This window comes from Abramis brama (assembly GCF_963993115.1).
Source record: "Abramis brama genome assembly, chromosome: 6".
Lineage (NCBI taxonomy): Eukaryota > Metazoa > Chordata > Actinopteri > Cypriniformes > Leuciscidae > Abramis > Abramis brama.
The window spans coordinates 22,217,936-22,240,544 of NC_139968.1; the positions used below are offsets into that span (position 1 = coordinate 22,217,936).

The window sequence follows — 22,609 nt, forward strand, 5'->3', positions numbered from 1 at the left end:
AACGCATTTGTCCGTTTAGTGCTACTGTAAAAACATTTCAATGTAAAGGGACCCGCGGTGTATGTAGATAGAAACGGCTCATTCTAAGGTAATAAAAGCATAACGGTTCAGTATGTAAGGTCTTTATACACCACTGAAAACAGTTATGTAAATGATATTGCATTTCTGTCTACAGATCCTCCTAAATATTACACAATGCACCTTTAAAGCATTTATTTCAGGAGTGTAAGACTGAATTAGAGTACACGAGTGTAGTAATAAAGCACCTTACACAAACAGCATCTAAATCAAAGACTTAGACGTAGTTTGAACTCTGTGTTTGTTTTCTGTTTTTAAACCAGAACAAGTGACTACTTCTGAGTATCAGGAGTATCAATACAGAAAATGTTCATTGTTTTCCTGAGGGGACAATGAAGGAACATAAAAATGAAGTAACAATGGGAAAACCCAACACTGAGGGAGCACTTCTTTTTCTTTCCTAAGATACCTAAGTTAATCAAATCAATGAATGTTTGAATCACTTCTGAATCTCTTTAAAAAGTAATTTCCCCGCCTCAAAACATATTAAAAAAAATAAAATAAATAATAATAATAATAATAATGATTTTATATATATATATATATATATATATATATATATATAATTTATTTTTTTGCGATATTTAATAGTTTTTAATTTATATATATATACACAATTTGATATATATACAATATTCCATTCAGTCTATAGCAGGAAAAGTACATGCCAAAATTAGGGGTTTGTTTAGATCAATAACCATAGGAATGAGAAATGGCAACAGTGAAGCTTGCCTCAAAAACGTGTTGCTCTATGTATTCAGAGACCAAGCAGAGAATAAATCAAAGACGTAACCGACATCTACAAAGGCACATCTTAAATTAGCATCTCAAAAAGAGAGATAGGAGCTGGATAGGATCTTCCGGAGCAGGAAGACTGAATATTTTTCTGGGGTAAATTGCATTGTCAGATCAGAGGGGTGGGAGCGTTGTGTTAACACATGCAAAGTAAATGACAACAGAGGAAGAGATTCTTCCAGAGAGTGGCACGTATGGCACGTTTTACATGATCGATGCTAACACTCTTGCAGTAGCAGAGCTAGTCGATACTAACCAGGTTGGGTTTAGCGCCGAAAGAGGCTACTTCAGGCCTAATTGCATTTCAGCACAAAATTAAAACCCATTTTCCAGCGCATTGGGTCTAATAGCTTACACGAGGGCCACCGCTTGCACTCGAGGCGCTCATGAGAGCTGAATGAGTCTGTGTGTCACACAATCTCTCAACTAACACTCAAAGGCCAAACCTGCAGCAGACGCTCCAGCTGGTAGAACTTGCAGTGAAGATCTTCAAAGTTGTTTTTGTAGAGCTCTCGGAGACCATAGTTGTACATGATCTTCACCAGCACGCAGAAAGCTTGCTCCTCGGGCATCTAAGGAGAAAAAGTGAACGATGTCGGCACAATATTTTTAGATGATTTCAAATGCTAATGGTTTCTGCACGAATGTGCTGTGATAAACACAACCAACCCATGATGTTTAAATGTGTCAGCTTGCAGTGTCTACAGTGATGAAATCAGAGTTTGTTTGTGTTTGTGAGACGGAGAGTGAGACAGACAGAGAGCTGGGTATTAAATCACACAGACAGCGTGTGTGTCCCGAGCTCAATGGGCTCCTGCAGGTATACGGGCTCTGTCATTAATATTCCTGACAGCTCCTGAGCTTCCTGGGCAAGGCCACGAGAAAGACACTTACACTATATTATAGAAATCCCCAAACGCACTCTAATATCAAGCCTCATACGGGCCGCTGTCGCAGAGAAACAAAAAACGGCATCTTATTCAGCCCTCACTTTAATTAAATATGGGATTAACCGTTTCATCAATGTCCTTCCCCCCGCTTCCTGTTGCTCTCTGCCTATTATTAATGTAGGTCCTCAAAAAGTCAAAGATAAAGCACAATGAGGAAGGTTTTTATTTACACTATTATTATTTAGCTAGCTACTGTAGCTAGTAATGAACATGTAAAAAATGTAGTGAACTGTCTCAAAAACACTGTTTAAATTGTTGATTTGCCATCAAAGGAGTTGAGCTTAAAGATAAAACTGACCTAAAAGGATATTTACATAACGCCCAGTAAGAAAAAGTAATATACTTCTGTACAGATTTTTAAATGTGACAGTATTTTTCGGGTTAGTGTCTCAAAAAAAGAACAATTAAAAACAAATATAAGTACATAAACTAAATATTTAATGATAAATAAAATGAATAAAATACTTTCAAATAAAACAAAATGAAAGAATTAATGAAACAAAACAAAAACACAACAAAAAACAAAAACACGAACAAAAAACAAAACGCACAACAAAAAACAAAACAAAAACAGAAAAAAATAATAATAATTAAAAACAAACAAAAACGCTAAACTAAAACAAAAACAAAACAACAAAACAAAATGTAAAAAACAAACAAACAAAAAACACAGAAAACAAAAACAAAAAACAAACAAAAACACAAAAATAAAACAAAAACAAAACAACAAAACAAAACCAATTGTAAAAACAATCAAAAAACAAAACAAAAATCACCCGTCCTCAACTAAACAGATTATTTGAGGTCAATTCGGGGGAAATACTTACATGTAAAAGTAATACGGCGGCCAAAAATGATTGACCTTGGCAATAACCAATCTCCTCATCATACACAGAGTAAGCCTGTGGAAAAAACATCAGTTAAGATATTGTGCACAGAAACAAAGCTTTCTGAAAATAATATCAAGGAATAAAAGTCTTGTTTGTCTGTTATTGTTTTATTTTATGTAATGCTATTAATATTCTGAAACATTTTTGACGTTATCAATAATAATACAAAATAATATAATTTTAAAAAGTATGTTATTTAGAGAAAAAATATTTTATATTGAAAATAACGTATACAAAAAAATACTTAAAAACAAAACAAAAAAACTGTATGTTAGATGTGTAACATCTGGTTCTGCCCTACATTAATTAGCATTCAATATTTTTAAATGAATAAATAATTCAATTTAAAGTTGCATTTGTTGTAAATGCTGCTTCATGCTGTCTTTAAATCACAGTTATAATTCTGCTTCGTCATATGTAAATGACTGGAAACAGATAAACTTTCTTGGCAACATATGCTGCTGCCAGGATTAGCTGGATTGAAGGTCTTTTGCACAATTTAGGAGCCTTTTAATCTGTCGGTGCCAATCAGCTGATGGAGAACCTCTCAAGACTCCTCACAAAAGAGATTTAACAGAGAACAGGACAACTGCACTCCTTTTCTCCTCCACTCAACGCTTTTCTCCTGTTTTTCTATAATACATAATTTAATATCAAGCACTATACCGAATTTCTGGTCAAAGGTGTCGACGTTTTAAAACGCTTCTTACGTGGCTCATTCATTCAGATTCTAGAGTCAGAACCATCTGTTTAATTATGTAGATATAGATGTTTGCTGGATAATTGCTTGTTAGATAATAACTGCATTAGTTCCAGCTTCACTTCTAAATATAATAACAGATCTATGATGTGTAAACTAGCATCCTGGATAGGTTTCACCCATCTCAGGGACGTAGATTTGCATGGAGGTGAGTACAGCACATGTGGTTGGATATCTACCAAGGCCGTTACAGCAAAACAAAAGGTCAGTGGAAAGAGATGTTGCAGCGTGTCGTGATGCTTGTTAGCAGACGGCAGGAGTGAGTCATGCCTGGAGGATGTGCAGCTTTCACCTCACCTTGCAGATCTTGTATAGAGAATCTTGGCCATCGCCTCCCGAGTCTTTGAAGTAGTCGTGAGCAGGGAAGGTGCGATGGATGTCTCTGGTGATGACGCCTTCCTGGGCAGAGTCCTGTGGGTCCAAAAAACAGTTACAATCAGGCAAATATTTTGTATTATTTTATTTATTTATTATTTTATAATTATTTTGATTATTATTATATAACTTATAACACATAACAATATAACTTATTTAACTTTTTATTGTATTAATTTATTATTATTATTATTCAATTATTATTTATGATTATTTCATTAATACATAAATACTATTTAAATATTATTTTGATATAAATATTTGTATTACAAATTTATTATTATTATTTAATTATCATTTATAATAATTTGTATCAATAAATGAATAAAGTATTTAGTAATATTAGTAATTCTATTATACATTTTTACTACTGTATTATTATTATTATTATTATTAATTAGCTATACATTAAAACATTTAATTTAAAATTAAAACTGATGTATAATAATAATGATTTTGTATTATATTTGTGTTTATGAATTATATTTTATTATTTTAATAAATATATAAATCAAATGGTTGTATAATAAAATGTTTTATTGTAATTTAGGTATTATTAATTATTAGTTAAACTTACTTAAATAAATATTTAATAATAATAATCATTTATTTATTATTTACTTATTGTTTATCATTATTTTATAAATAATAGTTTTAATAAAACACTACTGTATTATAACAATATTTTATGTATTACTAATATTTAATTAGTCATGGTTATTTAACAACAACAACAACAACACCCCACAATAAATGAAATGCAATTTTATAGTTATTTTTGGAAAATAACCCAAGTCAGATTCTAGACTTTTTGTGGATTTTCTGATGCTTTTTTGTTTTTTGTAACGGTGACAGATACAACAGCAAATAGGGAAACAAGTGTGTGATCCGAACCAGATAAGTGTGCAGATAACAGTACAGATGAGGTACTATCACACATGCAGCCTGCACTGGAAAAGCTCAATTACTAACAATGTGATGGTCATTTTCTCTACAGTCTTTGATCTCCATCCATGTTCCTTTAAGCTCCAATACAAACAAGGTTGAGCTTGACTGAGGGACAGTGAAGTAGCACGTACGACGTGTATTTTGTCAAGACGACACAAAGAAGATTCCTTGAGTGAAGAAATAACCTTGTGTGAAGCGTTTACAGACTTGAGCATAGATTAAGAAGCGCAGGAAAGTGCCTTACTCAGCACGGCACACTCTTCAAAGCGGGACACAAATCGAATTAACAAGTCAAATGCAGACGGCGTTCCAGTCAAATGATGGAGAACATGAACAGACTCTGACAAGCAAAGCAGGGATAAAACTCAGGACCAGAGCCAAGAGAGGCACTTAAAAGCATCTACTCTGGACCAAACTGACTTCAGCATGGGTTTTGCCATGTAGAATTATGGGAAATGTAGTTTTGCTACATAAGCCTGTCAGAAACCGGCTAAACAGGCAGAATATTAATCAGTTGTCCTTCCTATCAACTCTTGAGTGAACAGATCGGTGGAATTCACGCCGTGGCAACATCAGACGGTGACTGCGGAAATGTCTCTGACAGGCTGAGTTGTAATAAGGTCCATTCCATTAACAGCGTGTGTCAGGGCTAATTAAAGGCATCATTAGTCAACTAATGCGAGAGAGGGAAGGACAGGTTTCCACCTCCCCTCACCTGTTTACACTGTGTCTGAGAGTTTGTTACAGGGTGGGCAGAATAAAGCCCGACGGATGAAGCAAATCTTTTAAATAAGGTGAATCTTATCTGCATCTATATGGGTCTTTAATCCAACAGCTGAAGTTGACTTACTCTTGTACATCCTGATTAATGTTACCTTCCCTTTTCTCTTCAACATGCATGCTATGAATAATGCATCCTCCTTTTCTGCCATTTCTCCATATACATGATCCGGATAAATTCTTGATGACAGTACAGAGCACAGCACACACATTTGTGTAACTTACTTCATCAGTTTACATTTATGCAGAGGAAAAACAAGGTCATAAAGGCCATTTCCAATGAAGGTTTCCACAGCATATGTGCAAGTGGTAACATTATGCGTTTTTCTTGACGGATAATCAATAACAAGCACAAACAGAACCATACAGTATATGTACTGTATACAGCAGTGTATATATATATATATATATATATATATATATATATATATATATATATATATGGTAGGTACAATTTTTTATGTTTTTAAAATAAGTCTCTCATGCTCACCAAGGCTGCATTTATTTGATTAAAAATACAACAACAAAAAACACACAGTAATATTATGAAATATTATTACAATTTAAAATAACTTTTTCTATTTTAAAATGTAATTTATTCCCGTAAGGCAAAGCTGAATTTTCAGCATCATTACTCCAGTCTTCAGTGTCACATGATCCTTCAGAAATCATTCTAATATGATGATTTGCTGCTCAAGATCAATATTTTTATTCAGCAAGGATGCATTAAATTGATCAAAAGTTACAGTAAAGACATTTATGATGTTCCAAAAGATTCCATTTCAAATAAATGAAATAGAACTTTCTATTCATCAAAGACCTTTGACCTTTGCTCAGCAATGACCTTTAGAGGAGAATATATGAAACTGCATTTTTACAGCGAGTGCCATTTTGGCGTGTTTTGCAACAGCAACAAAAAGACTCAAAGCTGTAATTTTGTCACAGTATGGGGTTAATCACACCATGGTGTATGATTGAGTTCAGCGGACTGTTTCACTGTTGCTCCCTTCCTCTCTTTGCATCCCTCCCTCTCACCCCCATCACTCTCGCTTCTCGCAGTGTGCATGAAAATGAAATGCTGCCTCATAAACTGCGAGTTAGTGACAAATGGTATTCATAAAAAAAGCCAGAGATACAGGCTGCGAATGGTAATGTGGCCACTAAACATCTGTGAGGCTCAGCAATAGCAAAACCGCCCAGACCAGAGACCCAGGGAGGGGATAAAAACAAAGGGATGCAATCTGATTACATTCATGGCAAAAGCTTGAGTAAACTCACTGCCGGCCTCCCGACACGTTTGGGCTGATGCGTGGTCACAAATAACAGAAGGCCAGTCAGATTTCTCCAGGCTCCTGAAGAAAGATAAAACCACTGACCTTCAGGGACATTGATCTGAGGGATCTTCAACATGGGTGGACGTTTATTAGAGGGACGCGAGTATCCTGGGTTTGTCTTCATGAAACTGAACCAGTAGAGCCAGGCGCTAGCTAACAACACAAAGGTTATGGGTTCGATTCCCAGGGAACACATAAACTGGTAAATGGGCAATGTTAAATAAAAAAAAATGTGAAAACTAAAAGTAAAATCAATGGTTTTAAATAGTTAATTTAGGCATCACAACTCACAACATCAGGAAAGATGTCATTTAACTCTTTCCACGCCATTGACGGAATTTTCCAACAATCCGTGTTTTCACTGTTATACGGTAGGGGGCGCTAATACACATCTTCTGAAAGAGTACTGAACCACCTCCTCAAAACATGTGCGAGGAAGATGCAAAAACAAGTGATATCATATGTAATCATATGTAAAATAACGTGACCACCAACATTAAACAGAGTACAATTTAAAACTGCCTAATATTACTGAATGAACTGTCTACCCAGGACGAGCGATAGGACAATGCAAGCATTAGGAGTGTTGATGGACTCGATCTACTCCATATGTTTTGATCATCATTCTGAATGCGATCTGGACGAAGTCTTTGACAAAAAAGTGAAATTCTCAGCTTTTTGCTCAAAATGTTGCTTTTTTAATGAAACTCCATATTCAAGTGTTGATAAAAAAAGAATGCATGAAGCTAGAATAAAACAGTTTTTTAAAAAAAAATTTATCAGAGGCTTTGTTCTTTCTTTTGATAAATTGCATGTTCATATATTCATAAAATAAAATATTTTTGGGGCCATGAAACTTTTGTGAAAATAACCAAAAACAATGGCGGTGGCTGGCAACTTTTTTTTTTTAAATGCTGGAGCCGGGAAAGAGATAACAGTTAATACATTTTTTGTGATTTTATAGACATCTGAAATATATGAATGATAACCATATTAAAATTCCATTATAAATAAATATAGTAACTTCTGAATAAATGTAAAAAGTAAACTTAAAATAAATTAAATCAAACAAATAAAACATTTAAAATAACACTAAAAGTTAATTTAAATCAATAAAGTGAATTTAGGCATCACGATATAATGTACAGTATGAAATGTGTATATACATTTTGAGATTTTTGAGATTAACAGTGTTAATAAATGATTAGTGATGGCTAATATTAAAATAAAAAAATGTAAACAAAAATATTTTAAGTTAATAATAGGTGTTAATTCATATTTAATGATGTAATAAAATAGACTAAAAACTAAAATCAACATCTTAATCATTTTAAAAGCTACAAGTAAATACAGCAATCACATTTTAAAGGGGTGGCTGATTATGATTTCACTTTTCTAGCTTTAGTTAGTGTGTAATGTTGCTGTTTGAGCATAAACAACATCTGCAAAGTAACGACACTCAAAGTTCAAAGCAAAGGGAGATATTTTCTTTTAAAGAAATAGCTTTTTAAGGACTACAACAAACGGCTGGGACTACACGACATTCCTCCCGGGTTAGTGACAGCACAAACCCTAAAATGTACATAAACCTCGTCCCTGGAACACAATTTATAGATGATCAAGAGAGAATATGCTAATCAATGACTAGAAGATAACTACACATAAATTCATCAACTAACCATTCAGAAATGTTGTCTACATGTTGTCACTTCTCGAGTCTCTCCATTCGAAATTTTCAGTGCATGTCTGTGTGAGGTAATCAAAGCTGCTAAGGACACACCCTCCCTGTTGTGGCTCCGCCCTCTGTGCCGGGAGCAGCAGCACATTTGCATTTAAAGGAACAGACACAAAAACGGTGAGTTTTTGCTCACCCTCAAAGTGACAATTTTACCATGCTATATAAAAATATCTGTGGGGTATTTTGAGCTAAAACTTTGCATATACAGTACACACTCTGGGGACATCAAAGACTTATTTCACATCTTGTGAAAAGGGCATTATACCACCCCTTTAATGTATAGTTTGAAAAATGGATATTACGATTCTATACTACATATAAAAAATAAACGAAATGAAAAAACTGCATTATAAATGTCATTAATGAAAGTTATCATATAAAGTAAAAGCAGCTCTGGAAAGATTAAAGATGGGGTAGCACCTAGTATCACACTAATAAAAATGAGAGGAACTAAAAAACGGGGCTTCCTTCACATATGCAGTTTGACACGATGCCTTGTGTGAATTGGGCCCTACAAATGAGCTGCCACAAAAGGACATCAACAGATGTGTTCTTTCCACAGCGCACTTCACCCTGAAGCTCACAGGGCCTCCGCTCATCTTGTTAACGCCCCGAAATGACAGGCAGTACTGCACCTCAGCACGTCCTAGAACGGTGAAAGTCGGTCGGTTGGGTCACAGCAACGCCGGGGCAAAAAGCTCCAAGCAGAGTCTCCCGCAAGAACAGAGCGAGTCGCTCTGAAATCCGGGATGACAGCAAAAAACATTAGTGCAAGCTGGACTGAGAGATGCAGCATGACAAGCTGGTGTGGAGGCACAGTGACTGAGACAGGCGCGCTGTCTCCGAGAAGCTGCCGTCAGGCTCGCTCAGTCACTCTAGAACTTTCCGTGGTGGGCACACAGTGCGAAAGAGCCTCTGAAGTTTGTGCCGGGCCTCCCACTGGGTTCTAAGCCAGTCAGCGCCGATCTTGTGCGGGTCTGACAACAAAGCGGCTGTCACCAGAGCCCCACCCGGGGCGAGCTGACCTATTTTTCAGATGTGACACCAGGAGAAGAGAGTACACAAGTGGCGTGATGCACTATCAAAAGCCGAATCTGCTCCAAGTGGAGCTGTAGATGTTACTACGGGGATCCGAATCTGCTCCGTCAACTCACGATGCAGTAATATGCAACATTATAGGTCAAGCCGGGGTCTGTGGAAAACAATTACAAGATCTCATGCTGTTCAGCTGCGGAAGATGAAATAAAGATGCTGACCGTTGTTGTTGAGCTGAATAGAACATGAAATAACCTGCATAACAACATAAATAGGAAATGAAGTCTTAAATGCCAATAACACCACAAATTTGTTCACTTATAATTGCAGATATTAAAAAAAGTTCTACAAATTATTTCATGTTATGGCTGATAATTGATAACTTATATTAAAATTCAATACTATATTGAGTCAATATTTGTTTTAGATGCAAAAAATAAAAAAAAATGTAAATATGTATTTTTTAAATTAAATACTGAAATCTACAATCAACTGTTTTAAACGCTATAAATAAAATTAGGCATCATAACATGCTAATGTACGGTATAAAAAATTGAAATTGATTTAAAGACAGTGAAAGTCTGTGAGAAATGATTCTGAGTTGAACTTGTATTACAAAATCATAAATACATTTCACGTTCTGTATGAAAAACTGATGATTATGAAATAGGGGTGCACCCATATTAAAACTCTACCTGACACTGATGTTATGGCTAATGTACAGTATACAAAATAACACATTTCCTAAAAATAACTAATATCGGCCAATAACCGACATGATACAGATATATGGTATATATAGATGACTCCTTTTTACAGCTTAGTTTCTATAAATGTTTTAGGAGGACAAAAAAAGTAGCTTTGCGATGAGAACGTTATATGTCTACAAAGAAAGAATCCTCTTTTGTATGATAAAGTAAATCCCCTGACCACTTTAACCTTCCTGCAATGAACCACGGAGTGCCTGAGGTTAAAATTAGAAGTGAAGGAAAAGGCGAGGCAGAAAAATCGCAGGTGATTGACAGTAGGAATATTACCTCCTCTATTCCTTCCCTGGCTGGAATCGGCGCAGTTCAAAGAGGGCCGTAATTGAAATTGACAAACTGCAGCATTAGCCTGATCACAACAGCCAACCTTGCAGCAGCAAAATAAAAGGTGCCTGAGAGGAGGAAGAGAAGGGGAGAAAAGAGAGCGAGGAAGAAGGGCTGAAGTGTTCTCTATGCTTCGCAAGCACCAAGACAGATTAATCTTGTTCATGCATAATGCATGCCAGCGCGGTGTGTGATCGCATTGACGGCCGGTTATTAACTGTGTCACAGTGCGAAAACACACCCGAATCAACAGACCTCACATGCATATACAATCCACGGCTAAACAACTGCAAAAGACCGAGGAATTCGTGCAAAAGGCGATAAAAAAAAACCCTATCCCTTATCCCTTCCATAAATGTAAACATTTTCTGGATTACGAGTTTCACAACTTCCATCAAATGTTGAGACTGTGTCACCAAGTTCATTAAAAACCAGAGAGCCCGCGGAGCTCCGTTCTGTCACGGCTCTTCGAGGATTTTTCGGTCTCCCGAGGGCCTGCAACATCTGGTCCTCAGGACAGACTGTTAACTCGTCTGTCAGCGTGTCGTCACTGCTCTTTTAATTGCCAGTACTGTGTTGAATGCTAATTCATTGGGCATGCTAATGATCTAATTCGAAAGAACACTTGCGATAGCTACGGATACATCGACTACAATTGTCACAAAACCTAAATCATTGACATCGATACCAGTGAGATTTTAAGATTATAGATACTAATTTAAATATCACAGCAAAAACTAGCATGTTATCAAAGACATTATTTAAACCAGTACTAAATACTGTATTGAATATTAATAATTTGAATTAAAACAATGACATGTAGTGTTCAAGTGATTCTCAATGAATTAAATCAAAGTTTTTCTAAGTAATTATTTAATAAACTAGGGATCCACTGAAATTTGGACCAATACTGATAACAGATATTTAACCGATAACTGTTATATTAGCTGATATTAGACATCAATCTACAATATATTTCTTATAAGACCAAAATCGATAACTTTATAAAGTCATTTATCGGTTGATACCGATATGACAACAGATATATCGAGCATTTTTAAAGAAAACAAAATAAAACGAAAAAATTAAGATCTCTTTTCTTGGCAATACTATTGTTTGATTAATTTCACCAAAAATAAACAGACAGTGGGCTGCCTAATGCACAGAATGCCTGTTTGCATTTACTCAACGGCGTAGTGATGCTCTGTATTAGCGATACTGCAGAAAAAGGTTACTGCTTTTTTATTTTAGTATGGACTTAATATTTTCAACATCTCTAACGGCCGCCATGCAGGTTTTCGGTTGTGGAGCCTCGCTGAATGGTGGCTATATTTGTCTTTTCACCTGGGGACAGTGGATGTTCTTTACCTATCCATTTGTGATGTGAGTGCCTAGATGGAAGGTGCCCTTTACGCCTTGGGCCAGTTTTCTCTTTAGAAAACTTAGACTTCACTATTATGGAAGAAAAAGGCCATACACTTCACAGACCAGTGAAAAAGGGGCGACGGCAACTAACGCATGACCCTTCAAGACATCCTAAAGCAATCTGAGGAACTGAAATATGTGGATGCAGCCAGCACTTCACACATGGGAAATGTAGCGAACATGTAGTGGATGTGAAACTAACCCAGATGACCTTTGAGAAACCGACAACTTGAGAGGACACACTTAGATACAGGATGTGTCCCAAACGGCATGCTTGATGTGTACTTGTGGTCTTCCGATGGCCACGTGTTCCATTTGACACTTTAGGTTTCATGAGGATGCTATGGACCGTCAATGAACACCAAATAAGGACCACAAGGGATAAGGGTGACATTTGGGACAGGAACTCAGAAGTACAGGCTCCAGACACCTGGGAATTTAGAGAACCGCAAGAAACCGATCGAAAGCAGCATCTCAACTCCTCAAGATGGCATATGGACATAATAAGCAGAGAAATTTCTATTTTAATGGCTATTATTTTTCAGCCTAAAAAAAGGATACTCAAAAGTTTTTCTGAATTAAGTTGCCATAGCTACAAGACTTGAAGTCTTGGGAGATTCAAGGGGAAAAAAAACCTTGAGAGCTAGTGACAGGAACTCTCGTCTTGTCGATACTTCATTCAAACGAACAACTAATCCCACGTTTATACAAAGAAGCAAAGGTAGAATGTGTTTCCATGGGGAAAGTACAGACCCAAAAGATTCACCTCAGGTCAAGTAGATTAAACTATGACAGATCTGGCCGAACCCACAGAGATGATTGGAAATAAGAGCGTCGTCTCAGAGGGGAATAGGGCTTTTCATACAGTCGGTGATGAATTAAAGGGCTGTGAGTGGAGCCTGGCTGATAAGGGAACAGTGGTGTCGAAGCGATCCTTCATTGTTCTTGGTGACCTGCTTTTCCTCACAAGGTGTCAAGTCCACGATTGGACTCAATCGGTCTTGCTCCTTCAACCCAAACCTGTGTGACAAAGGGGCAACCTTTAGGGAAAAGGCACAACGACAATCTTTATTTCTCTCCACACAACCAATTTCACTCACTCCTTGCACGGTTCAGACCAGTAACCTTCTGGCCACCAGTACTAAGGCTTATAGGGATAGTTCAGCCCTTGAAAATTAGAAATGTTGATGTTCCAAACCTGTATGACTTACTTTCTTCAGTGAAACATAAAAAAGGGTATTTTGAAGAATGTTTTAACTGTTTTTATCCATACAATGACAGTCAATGGGGTCCAAAACAACATTGTTAGGAACCCATTGACTTTCATTGTATGGGGAAAAAAATCTAAGTATTTTCTTTTGTGTTCCACATGGAACGACATGCTGGCGAGTAAATAAAATTTTCCTTTTTGAGTGGAAAAGCTTCAACTGCTGAAACATTCACATTTACTTCTCTAATGTGACCTGCTTCCGAATTAAACAGGACATTCAAAGTGTAACAAATCAGGAAATATCGAAAAGTGATTACATTTTGATGAAAGACTAAAATTTATTTTTTCTAGTGGTCGACCGATATTGGTTTTTTGATGGCCGATGCCGATGCCGATATCTTGGAGAGCAGGGTGGCCGATGGCCGATATAAAGCCGATATTTTTTATATATATTTATTTTAATCAATATTTAATAAATTATAAAACAAAATTTTAAAATAAACATGCTTTTATACTTTAGATGGCAATCCTATTACAGTATTTTTCACAAAGTAATTGTTTAGAAATATATGAATATGTGAATAAAAAGAAAGTAAACACTGTAACAGGGCTCTCAGTATTCTGGTAATTTCGTGCTGGTAATCATATTTTTTTCAAATAAAGACAAGGTAACGCTAATTTTACATACAGCACAGTGAAAATGATATGAATATGACACAGTTGGCAACTGGTTAAAATGAAGGATTTAAAGTTTTTTGATCGCGTCTCCTGTGAAGCTGATCTTCTGTTCGCATTCACTCACTTCGCACGGACCGACCGTCACTTGCTGACAGTAATGCACACTTCACAAGATATCACAGCTGGATTCGATTAAATCTGCAAGGTTTGTGAAATTAAATGTTTATTAGATATTCAGAGATTTGTTTAAATGACGTAGATGCGCATTTGCTGAATGTTGACGGCAAATGAGAAAGTATTTTAGCCTGATTGTTTGCCTTTTCTGTTACAAATAATATAAAAGCAAACGCTTTACTTTACTTACTTGGCATAAGTTACCATTTACTTACTTTGTTTACCAGTTCTGTCTAACAAAGTATTAGATATGACTGACAGAGATCGTAAATTAATGAAGACGGAGAATAGAATGTGAGTGAGCGCTGTTTGATCTGACACATAGACAGTATAAGAAGTGGACAGAGCCATCTCATTGGATCTCAATTGAGACAAGTGAAGCCCATTTTTAGCGATTTCTTAGCACTTCCTTTCCTGACGCGCAGACTCAAACCGAGCAAAGCGTTACACGGACCACGTGAGCAACCCGTCTGTCTTCTAGTAGCTGTGCCAAGAGAAATCTGAATCATTCCCTTCCGAATCTTGCAGAGACGGAGAGTGTGAGTAGGAGCTGTCCATGAGCTTGGAGCAGGAGCAACTTTTGCTAGGTATTCTGATTAATTATATTGTCATTTTGCCTCCACGTCCCCCCGATTGCCCGCGAGCTTCTCCTCCCGTCCATACGGTAATCTCTCTACTGTGCGACAGAGAGTCGCGTGGTTATGACGCAATCGTTAGCCTACTTTTACAAAAACTGCTTCTACGGGGCCATAACATAAGCTACAAGGTAATGGAGCATTTTATACATTGTCGTGTTTCTTTAGAAATAAATAATGGACAAATGGAGTCTTCAAACGCCTCAGATGTAAAGTTATTCGCTGTCAAAGTGACGCCAAAATGAATGGGAGTCAATGGGATGCTAACTGCAGGTGAAGTTCTGCTACAAGATGGTGGCACGCGGCCGGCTTCAACTTCCGGTCGACTTCCTTCCCGCCTGATCTGACATCATCTGAGGAGCTGCCGTTCTCTTCTGGCGCTGGTGTTCTCTCAGCACCGCCCGTCAAAATAAAAGTCCGGAGCGCCGTCAAAATAAAAGTCCCGCTTTCAACACATCGGCCAATCAGAAAAACTTATCGGCCGATGCCGATATTTCAAAAATGCCAAATATCGGCCGATATATCGGCCTTGGCGATATATCGGTCGACCACTAATTTTTTCTATGGAATAACATTTTGTGAACAAAATTACAGAAAAATGATTGACAGGTTTTCCGTCAACAGTACCGCAACTGGCGCAAAACAGCAATGTTTTCAAATAATCCGATCATAGGCAATAAATCTTGTAGGTTGACCCACTTGATAAACCAAAGCAATTTGCTAGCAGGTTAATTAACTCATCCAAACGCATCCTATCCAGATATAAGATTAATCTGATAAATACACAAAATAAATGTTACATTAAATACTAAAATGTTAATTACATCACTAAGGTTATTTTTGTCAATGTCAATCTGACTAAAATTATTAAGGTCATTTAATTAATTTAAATTTAATGATTAATTTCAGTTGACAGAAAATATAAAACAAAAAAGTGACCTTTTTTTGTGTGAAAAATCATAAGACGACCAGTATTATGTAAACCAATGCCAAGGCCAATTTTGATTTCATCTCAATATGACCTGCAATGGCAGGTTGGATGAGCGGCAAAAAAGTGCTTGGAAAGTGAAGGCATTTGTAAATGGCTTGGCATGCAGTGAAGTCTGTTCAGAGGCAGCCTGCCAGAGCGTGGCAGGAGACAAGTCCAGAGAGAAAGGTGGAGAATGAGAGATAGAGAGCAAAGGTTTGTGCAAATGAGAGAAAATTCAAGGGGATAAAAAAAAAAAAAAAAGACAGGTCGGGGCCTCGTCTGGTTTGTCTGCGGAGACCTGCAGAGAGCGAATGCTGTCTCATTACCATCAGGGTCATTAGCTTCGGTCTGATCTCTCCGCAACACGCCAGCACAGCAACCCCCGAGAGAACATGTGAAAACACGCTCTCCAAAAGTGACACTTGTTCTGTCATTAAGTCATGAATATCTCAAGAGTGCTAGAACAATTCCTCTGGGACACACGGTACACACTCTCTCTGTCCTTCTCACTCCTCCCCTTGTGCGTTTTCATAACCCGTTTGTTCACCCGCTAATGACATTAGCTGCCATTTCAGGCTCAGGCACATGATCCCTTGGCGGTTTGGCATGGCAAACAATAGGGAGCGATGTGGTGCTAAGGGACGGAAACACTGCCTGTGGATGCACGTCGTCCCGCTCTCGATGATTTTAATTAATTTCTCATGATCAAAAGTGAAACATCGATGGGGTAAAAATTTCCTCGTGGTTTCCATGACAATGTAAGACGACTGTGTTCTCCCCTCCACACAGGACTTATTTGAAGAATTTGCAACCCGGAATTATTAATATTCAAATATATCCAAAAATAGACTGGCACAGAACTAGAGTTTTGATATTCAAGCATCAGGGTTCTTGCAAGCGCTCTCCAACCAATCCATTCAACGGAGACGCGGAAACAGTTTTCGTTTTAGGCTTAGCTCACACATGGGTCATACTGAAAATGTATTTTAACAACATGTTTGTTTATATTTTTACTTTGAAAAATGTATTTAAATATATAAAATGCATTTTTGTAGTCAAAAAATAATCAGTCTATTATGAGTCACAATTGAAATATATTATAAATAAATTATAAATAAATTTGAATTAAAAAATGCAATTTATACATTAAATGAATTGAATCAGTCTATAATGATTGGGGCTGCAACTTGTTAAATAATTAGATAATTAGTGAGTAAAATCCATTTAAATTATATTTAAATATACATTTAAAAACTTAAAATGATGTAACCAATATATGTTTCACATTCTTTCTGGGAAAAGAAAGCATCACTACAACTGAAACTGAACAGCAGTGTTTTAGCATTACATAAAAAGTAATGTCAATTTAAACAAACAACAATTTAAACAAACAATAAAAAACTATTTAAATACCAACAACTCTTTGCTCAACTTGGCAATCTATAGTTATATACACCTGAAAACAATTTTTTTCAGGTAGGCCTACATTAAATCTATTTAACAGTAGTATTCAAGAAAGAAACAATACAGAAACCAAATAATCAAATGTAAAACTAAAACAATGCAGTATTCACATAAAATAAATATACATTTGATTCATATTAAAGCTACAAAAGTTATTCAGACAAGAGCAGTGAGTTTTCTTTCATTGTTTGACAGACAGCAGGTTTACTGTATTAGGCTGCTGTCACTTTAAGACCTAATGCACGGATTATTGAAACACATCCGATTTCTTTCCCAAACGTTTGTTCAATTAAGACATAACTGACAGTGTTTACATGAATACCGGGCAAGACAGGCATTTTGAGATAACGGTGTGTGTATCGGACCGTTCGAGGGTTAAAAGGCGCAAAAGTGAACTGAATTCGGGATCTGAGAGGAGGCTTTCTGTGCATGAGTTTGGGGGTGTGTCAGCGCGAGAACCACAATAAGTTGTTGTCCGCAGCTTATTGCACTTAATAACTTTTTTTTTAACATCAAGCAAGTCAAACGTAAGTCGTATGGCCCAGTCTATTCTCTGCTATATGCGTTGACATTTTGAGGTACCCTATCGCAAGACGTTGCTATATGCATATCGCAAAATGTACATTTGCGATATATCGTGCAGCCCTAAATTATATTATATATATTTTACCTAATATATTTTTTTATATATACAATATAGAACAATAATAGCAATCACATCATTGATTCGCAAGTGTGCAGCACAGAATCTCCTTGCCTAAAATAGATGCTCTTCCATTACCCTCCAACTCCACCACCTCCTTTCTTCCTCTCCCTTATTGTTCACAGGAACATCTGGAGCTCTCTAGGCTGCACTGTGGCACCAGATGTCGTAATAGTCAAGCAACAACCACCTGAAAGTCCCATATCCAAAGAAATGGGAGAGGAAAAGGGCACTGCACGTGAGAACATAATGTCTAGGCTAGGGCTTGCATAGACTAGTCGAGTAGTCGAGAGATCGACTACTTCAACCACTAGTCGGCGCTGTTGGAAATAATCGACTACTCGAGTGTGCATTAACAGCGAACGTCACCAACAGACACCACACATCACATGTGTGGAAGTATTTCATTAAGGATGACAAAAATATGGTAATTTGCCAACTCTTTAAGGAGCCGTTCACATATCGTGTCTAAAAACGCGTGGAAAGCGCGGCTGTGTCCTTTCTACAAGTGCTTGCGCTCCCATGGCGTCTGTCGTTGCTATGCAACCATGAACTGCGCTCTCCATGACGACAAAGAAGTATCAGCAAAGGATTAATTGATTTCTAGCCCTTGCATTAGCTTTACTACTAGATATATTTATGGAGATGAGAAATAAAAACCCGCCCAGTACAGCTATGATCAGCTGTTCAGCGAGCTTTCGATGATGTTACGGAAAGGCCGAAGGTGATTGGTTGGTCTTTGCCACATTGCAACGCTTGCTGCATTCTAAAAAGTTGAGATGTTTTCATCTTGCCGAGGTGTCGGCGCCTGGAAAAACTAGCGCACTGCATGTTTTGAGAGTTTACTTATGTAATTGTTGCATTAGGTTGTGAATTAATAAATATTTATTGATAAGAACTATTTCATGTCTTTTCATTTACAGTAGCATGAACCACGAGTAGTCGAGTTACTCGAGTATTGTTTTGATAAGAAATCGACTAGCATATCATGCAACCCCTAGGCACTCATTTTTAGTTATAATTAATCCACGTCTCAAAGCAGGAGGGGGTCCATCGATGTTCCCTTGGGTGGCCACTGTGGTGCAGCCAAATGAAGTCTGGTGATACTCCAAGAACGCTGCTGGAGACAGAACGGATGTCTCATGGTATTTCATTTAGAGCGAGATATCTGAAATCCCTTGGAAAGCAACGTGGTTCAGCATCCCAGCAGAGGTGGGGCCTCACCTGAGAGAATGGAGGAAGTAAGTGTGAAGACATGCCAAGTTTGGATCCTGCATGCTGGGGATGGCAGGTCTGCATGAGCTGCCAGGACTCAACAGCTGGGTTCACTCCTGCGGGAGCTTGCAATGGCACTGGCATCAAGCCAGTGGGTATGAGCTAAATATATATTAGCCCTATAAACAAGGGCTCGACAATAATTTTTCTGCTAGTTCAGATTTTTATTTGCCCTGCCAACTTTTTGTCTTTTTTTACCGGAAGAGTAAGATTATTATTATTATTAATTTAGCAATGCATTTTCATACTTACTAACATCTACATTAGCCAGCTAAATAGTATTATCTTGGTGACAACTTGGCATTTAAAAAATAAAAAAATAAATATCAACATACATATTTTTTCCCCTTACATAAATAATATTCTAATATTTTCCATCCTTATTGTTAAGTCCTGTAAACATGAAAAATGTGACCAAACAGAGATCACTGGGGACACAGATACAAACTTGTGTCCAAATCCAGGAGGACTAAAAAATAAAATCATGAATGAGTAAATGATTGTATAAAGTATACATGATTGCGTGACTTACAATAAATTGCCAAAATATCCTTATCTGACTTACCAAAATTCAGAATGCATGTAGATGAAGAATACTATTATAATGTTCTTCATCCAATAAGATCAAGTTAAGATAATATAAGATAAAGTTTATTTAAAAAAAGCTTTATATCTTTGGTCCTCGCCCAAATAAAAAAGGTCAAAAATGGACTTTTGCTCTTCCAATTCTGTAACATTTACCAAGTTTTCAATCTGTGATGAATGCATTGGAAATTTTGGATAGCTCGCTGCAACAAAATGTAAAACCATCTCAGCTTTGGAGACCATGGTCATGAACCACCCCCCCAAAAAAAGGGGCTTATCCCCAACCTCCCAAAATTCCTCAGCTCCAGCATGTACAAAAGGACAGATGGCAGTATTCTCGGATGGGCATGCGACCAGCCTAATAGTGAGGAGTGGACAGCTGTCCGTGAATGTTAGCATCAACAGACCGCGGGCCATTCAGCTGCTCATGAGTGGGTCAGGGCCGGCAGTACAGAGTCGGAGAATCCTCAGACCTCACGGCTATATCGCTAATCGTCTGCTAAGTGTGGGATCTTTGCGCTGTATTGCATAATACATCAAAAAACATTAGGCAGCTTCATTATAGATGTACAGATTAATCTGGGTAGGGTTAACGAAGGGAAGAGATTTTATTGGGTTAATGCAACTGGGAAAAGAACCGAGAGCAAACTAATATGTGAGGACCAGGGATGGCTATAACGCTGTCAGTTTAAAGAGATGGTTCACCCAAAAATGAAAATCCTGTAATTAATTACTCACCCTCATGTTGTTTCGCCTACTTTTTTTTTTTTTTTTAAATACTGCGTATTTGGACATACTACTCTTTTGCTGTACTGTATTTCGCATACGATATAGTAGGGAAGTATTCGATTTTCAAAGCAGTGCAACACTACATTAAACAAAGTTTCTTGCCTAGAAGTACAATGACAAACTTTCATAGACTGTTCCTTTTGGGGTTACAACCCACAACCTTTCAGTTAGTGCCACAGATCTAACCACTAACCTATACCACCCACAGATAACAGCGTGAAGAGTGCCTGGGTGGGTTAGGTATCCTTTTAAACACTCACTTTACACCACAAGTACCAATATCCCACTTAGAGAATGTGAAGAGAGAGAAGCCCTAATAAACAGCCATTAGGTCCAGAGACAATGGTGATTAGCATTGTGTCCAATGAGGATGCGCGAGTGCTTCACCTTTGATTAGCGACAGAAAGGGCCAGGTGTTCCTCCCGCTCACCGTCGTGCAACTCAGATCCTTTTGATGGAGGAGAATGCCTCTTGAAGCTGTGTGGCAGCAAAGATTAATATTAAAAGGAATTCATAATATGGCACGCAAAGGATTTTCATAAATATTCACAGGCCTGGACGGTAAGCTCCACTCAGTTGTGTCCATGAATATGGATGAAAGACTGGCAGGGTGAACCAAATGTCTTCAAGTATACGAGAAAAGAAGCAACATCAAGAGAAATCACGAAATTGTTCATTCTTACAGGCAAATGCTACTTAACATAAGACTCCACAGCAAACAAGTGTGATAGACGTGATTTTGAACAGTAACTGCATATTTAATATGTACATTACATTACATTATATTATATTGCCAGTAGTGTCGCAGAAAATACATAGTTCACCTTTAAATGGTACGGCGGTATCACAAAAGGTCTAAATCGGTAAAACGGTATGAAAGGTCTAAATTAGAGATGACAAATAAGAAGCACCATGGCAGGTGGCAATTTAAATGTATGCCGGAGGTATTTTGTTTATTACGAATTTTAAAAAGTATCATATGATAAATATTAGTAGCCTATTATAAATAAAATACACATAAAATGTATTTATAAGAAATATAGGCAAGAATAAAAGTAAATGTATTCTTTTAAAAAAAAAAAAGCTAACTGATGACTTTAATAAACGCATAGACTATCGATTAAAAACTTTGGATAGTTACAGTAGGTTTTCTTACAGTAGGTCTGTCTTTAACAGTTTTGGTAAAAAATAAATTTTCCTAAAAAAAAAAAAAAAATTATATATATATATATATATATATATATATATATATATATATATATATATATATATATATATATATATATATATATATATATATATATATATATATACAGTGAGGAAAATAAGTATTTGAACACCCTGCTATTTTGCAAGTTCTCCCACTTAGAAATCATGGAGGGGTCTGAAATTGTCATCGTAGGTGCACGTCCACTGTGAGAGACATAATCTAAAAAAAAAAATCCAGAAATCACAATGTATGATTTTTTAACTATTTATTTGTATGATACAGCTGCAAATAAGTATTTGAACACCTGTCTATCAGCTAGAATTCTGACCCTCAAAGACCTGTTAGTCTGCCTTTAAAATGTCCACCTCCACTCCATTTATTATCCTAAATTAGATGCACCTGTTTGAGGTCGTTAGCTGCATAAAGACACCTGTCCACCCCATACAATCAGTAAGAATCCAACTACTAACATGGCCAAGACCAAAGAGCTGTCCAAAGACACTAGAGACAAAATTGTACACCTCCACAAGGCTGGAAAGGGCTACGGGGAAATTGCCAAGCAGCTTGGTGAAAAAAGGTCCACTGTTGGAGCAATCATTAGAAAATGGAAGAAGCTAAACATGACTGTCAATCTCCCTCGGACTGGGGCTCCATGCAAGATCTCACCTCGTGGGGTCTCAATGATCCTAAGAAAGGTGAGAAATCAGCCCAGAACTA

The 22,609-nt window shown here is 37.0% G+C and overlaps 1 protein-coding gene across 3 annotated transcripts in view; it reads right to left on the reverse strand.

Moving 5' to 3' along the window:
• rabgap1l (RAB GTPase activating protein 1-like) overlaps positions 1 to 22,609 on the reverse strand; it is a 94,655-nt gene that overhangs the window by 34,067 nt on the left and 37,979 nt on the right. For all 3 annotated transcript variants that reach the window (XM_084116557.1, XM_084116559.1, XM_084116558.1), the window contains exons 14-16: positions 3,771 to 3,884; positions 2,651 to 2,725; positions 1,320 to 1,445 (exon numbers count right to left, since the gene is read on the reverse strand). In XM_084116557.1, coding sequence (XP_083972683.1) covers positions 1,320 to 1,445; positions 2,651 to 2,725; positions 3,771 to 3,884 — 315 coding nt within the window. The remainder of the gene's footprint in view (positions 1 to 1,319; positions 1,446 to 2,650; positions 2,726 to 3,770; positions 3,885 to 22,609) is intronic.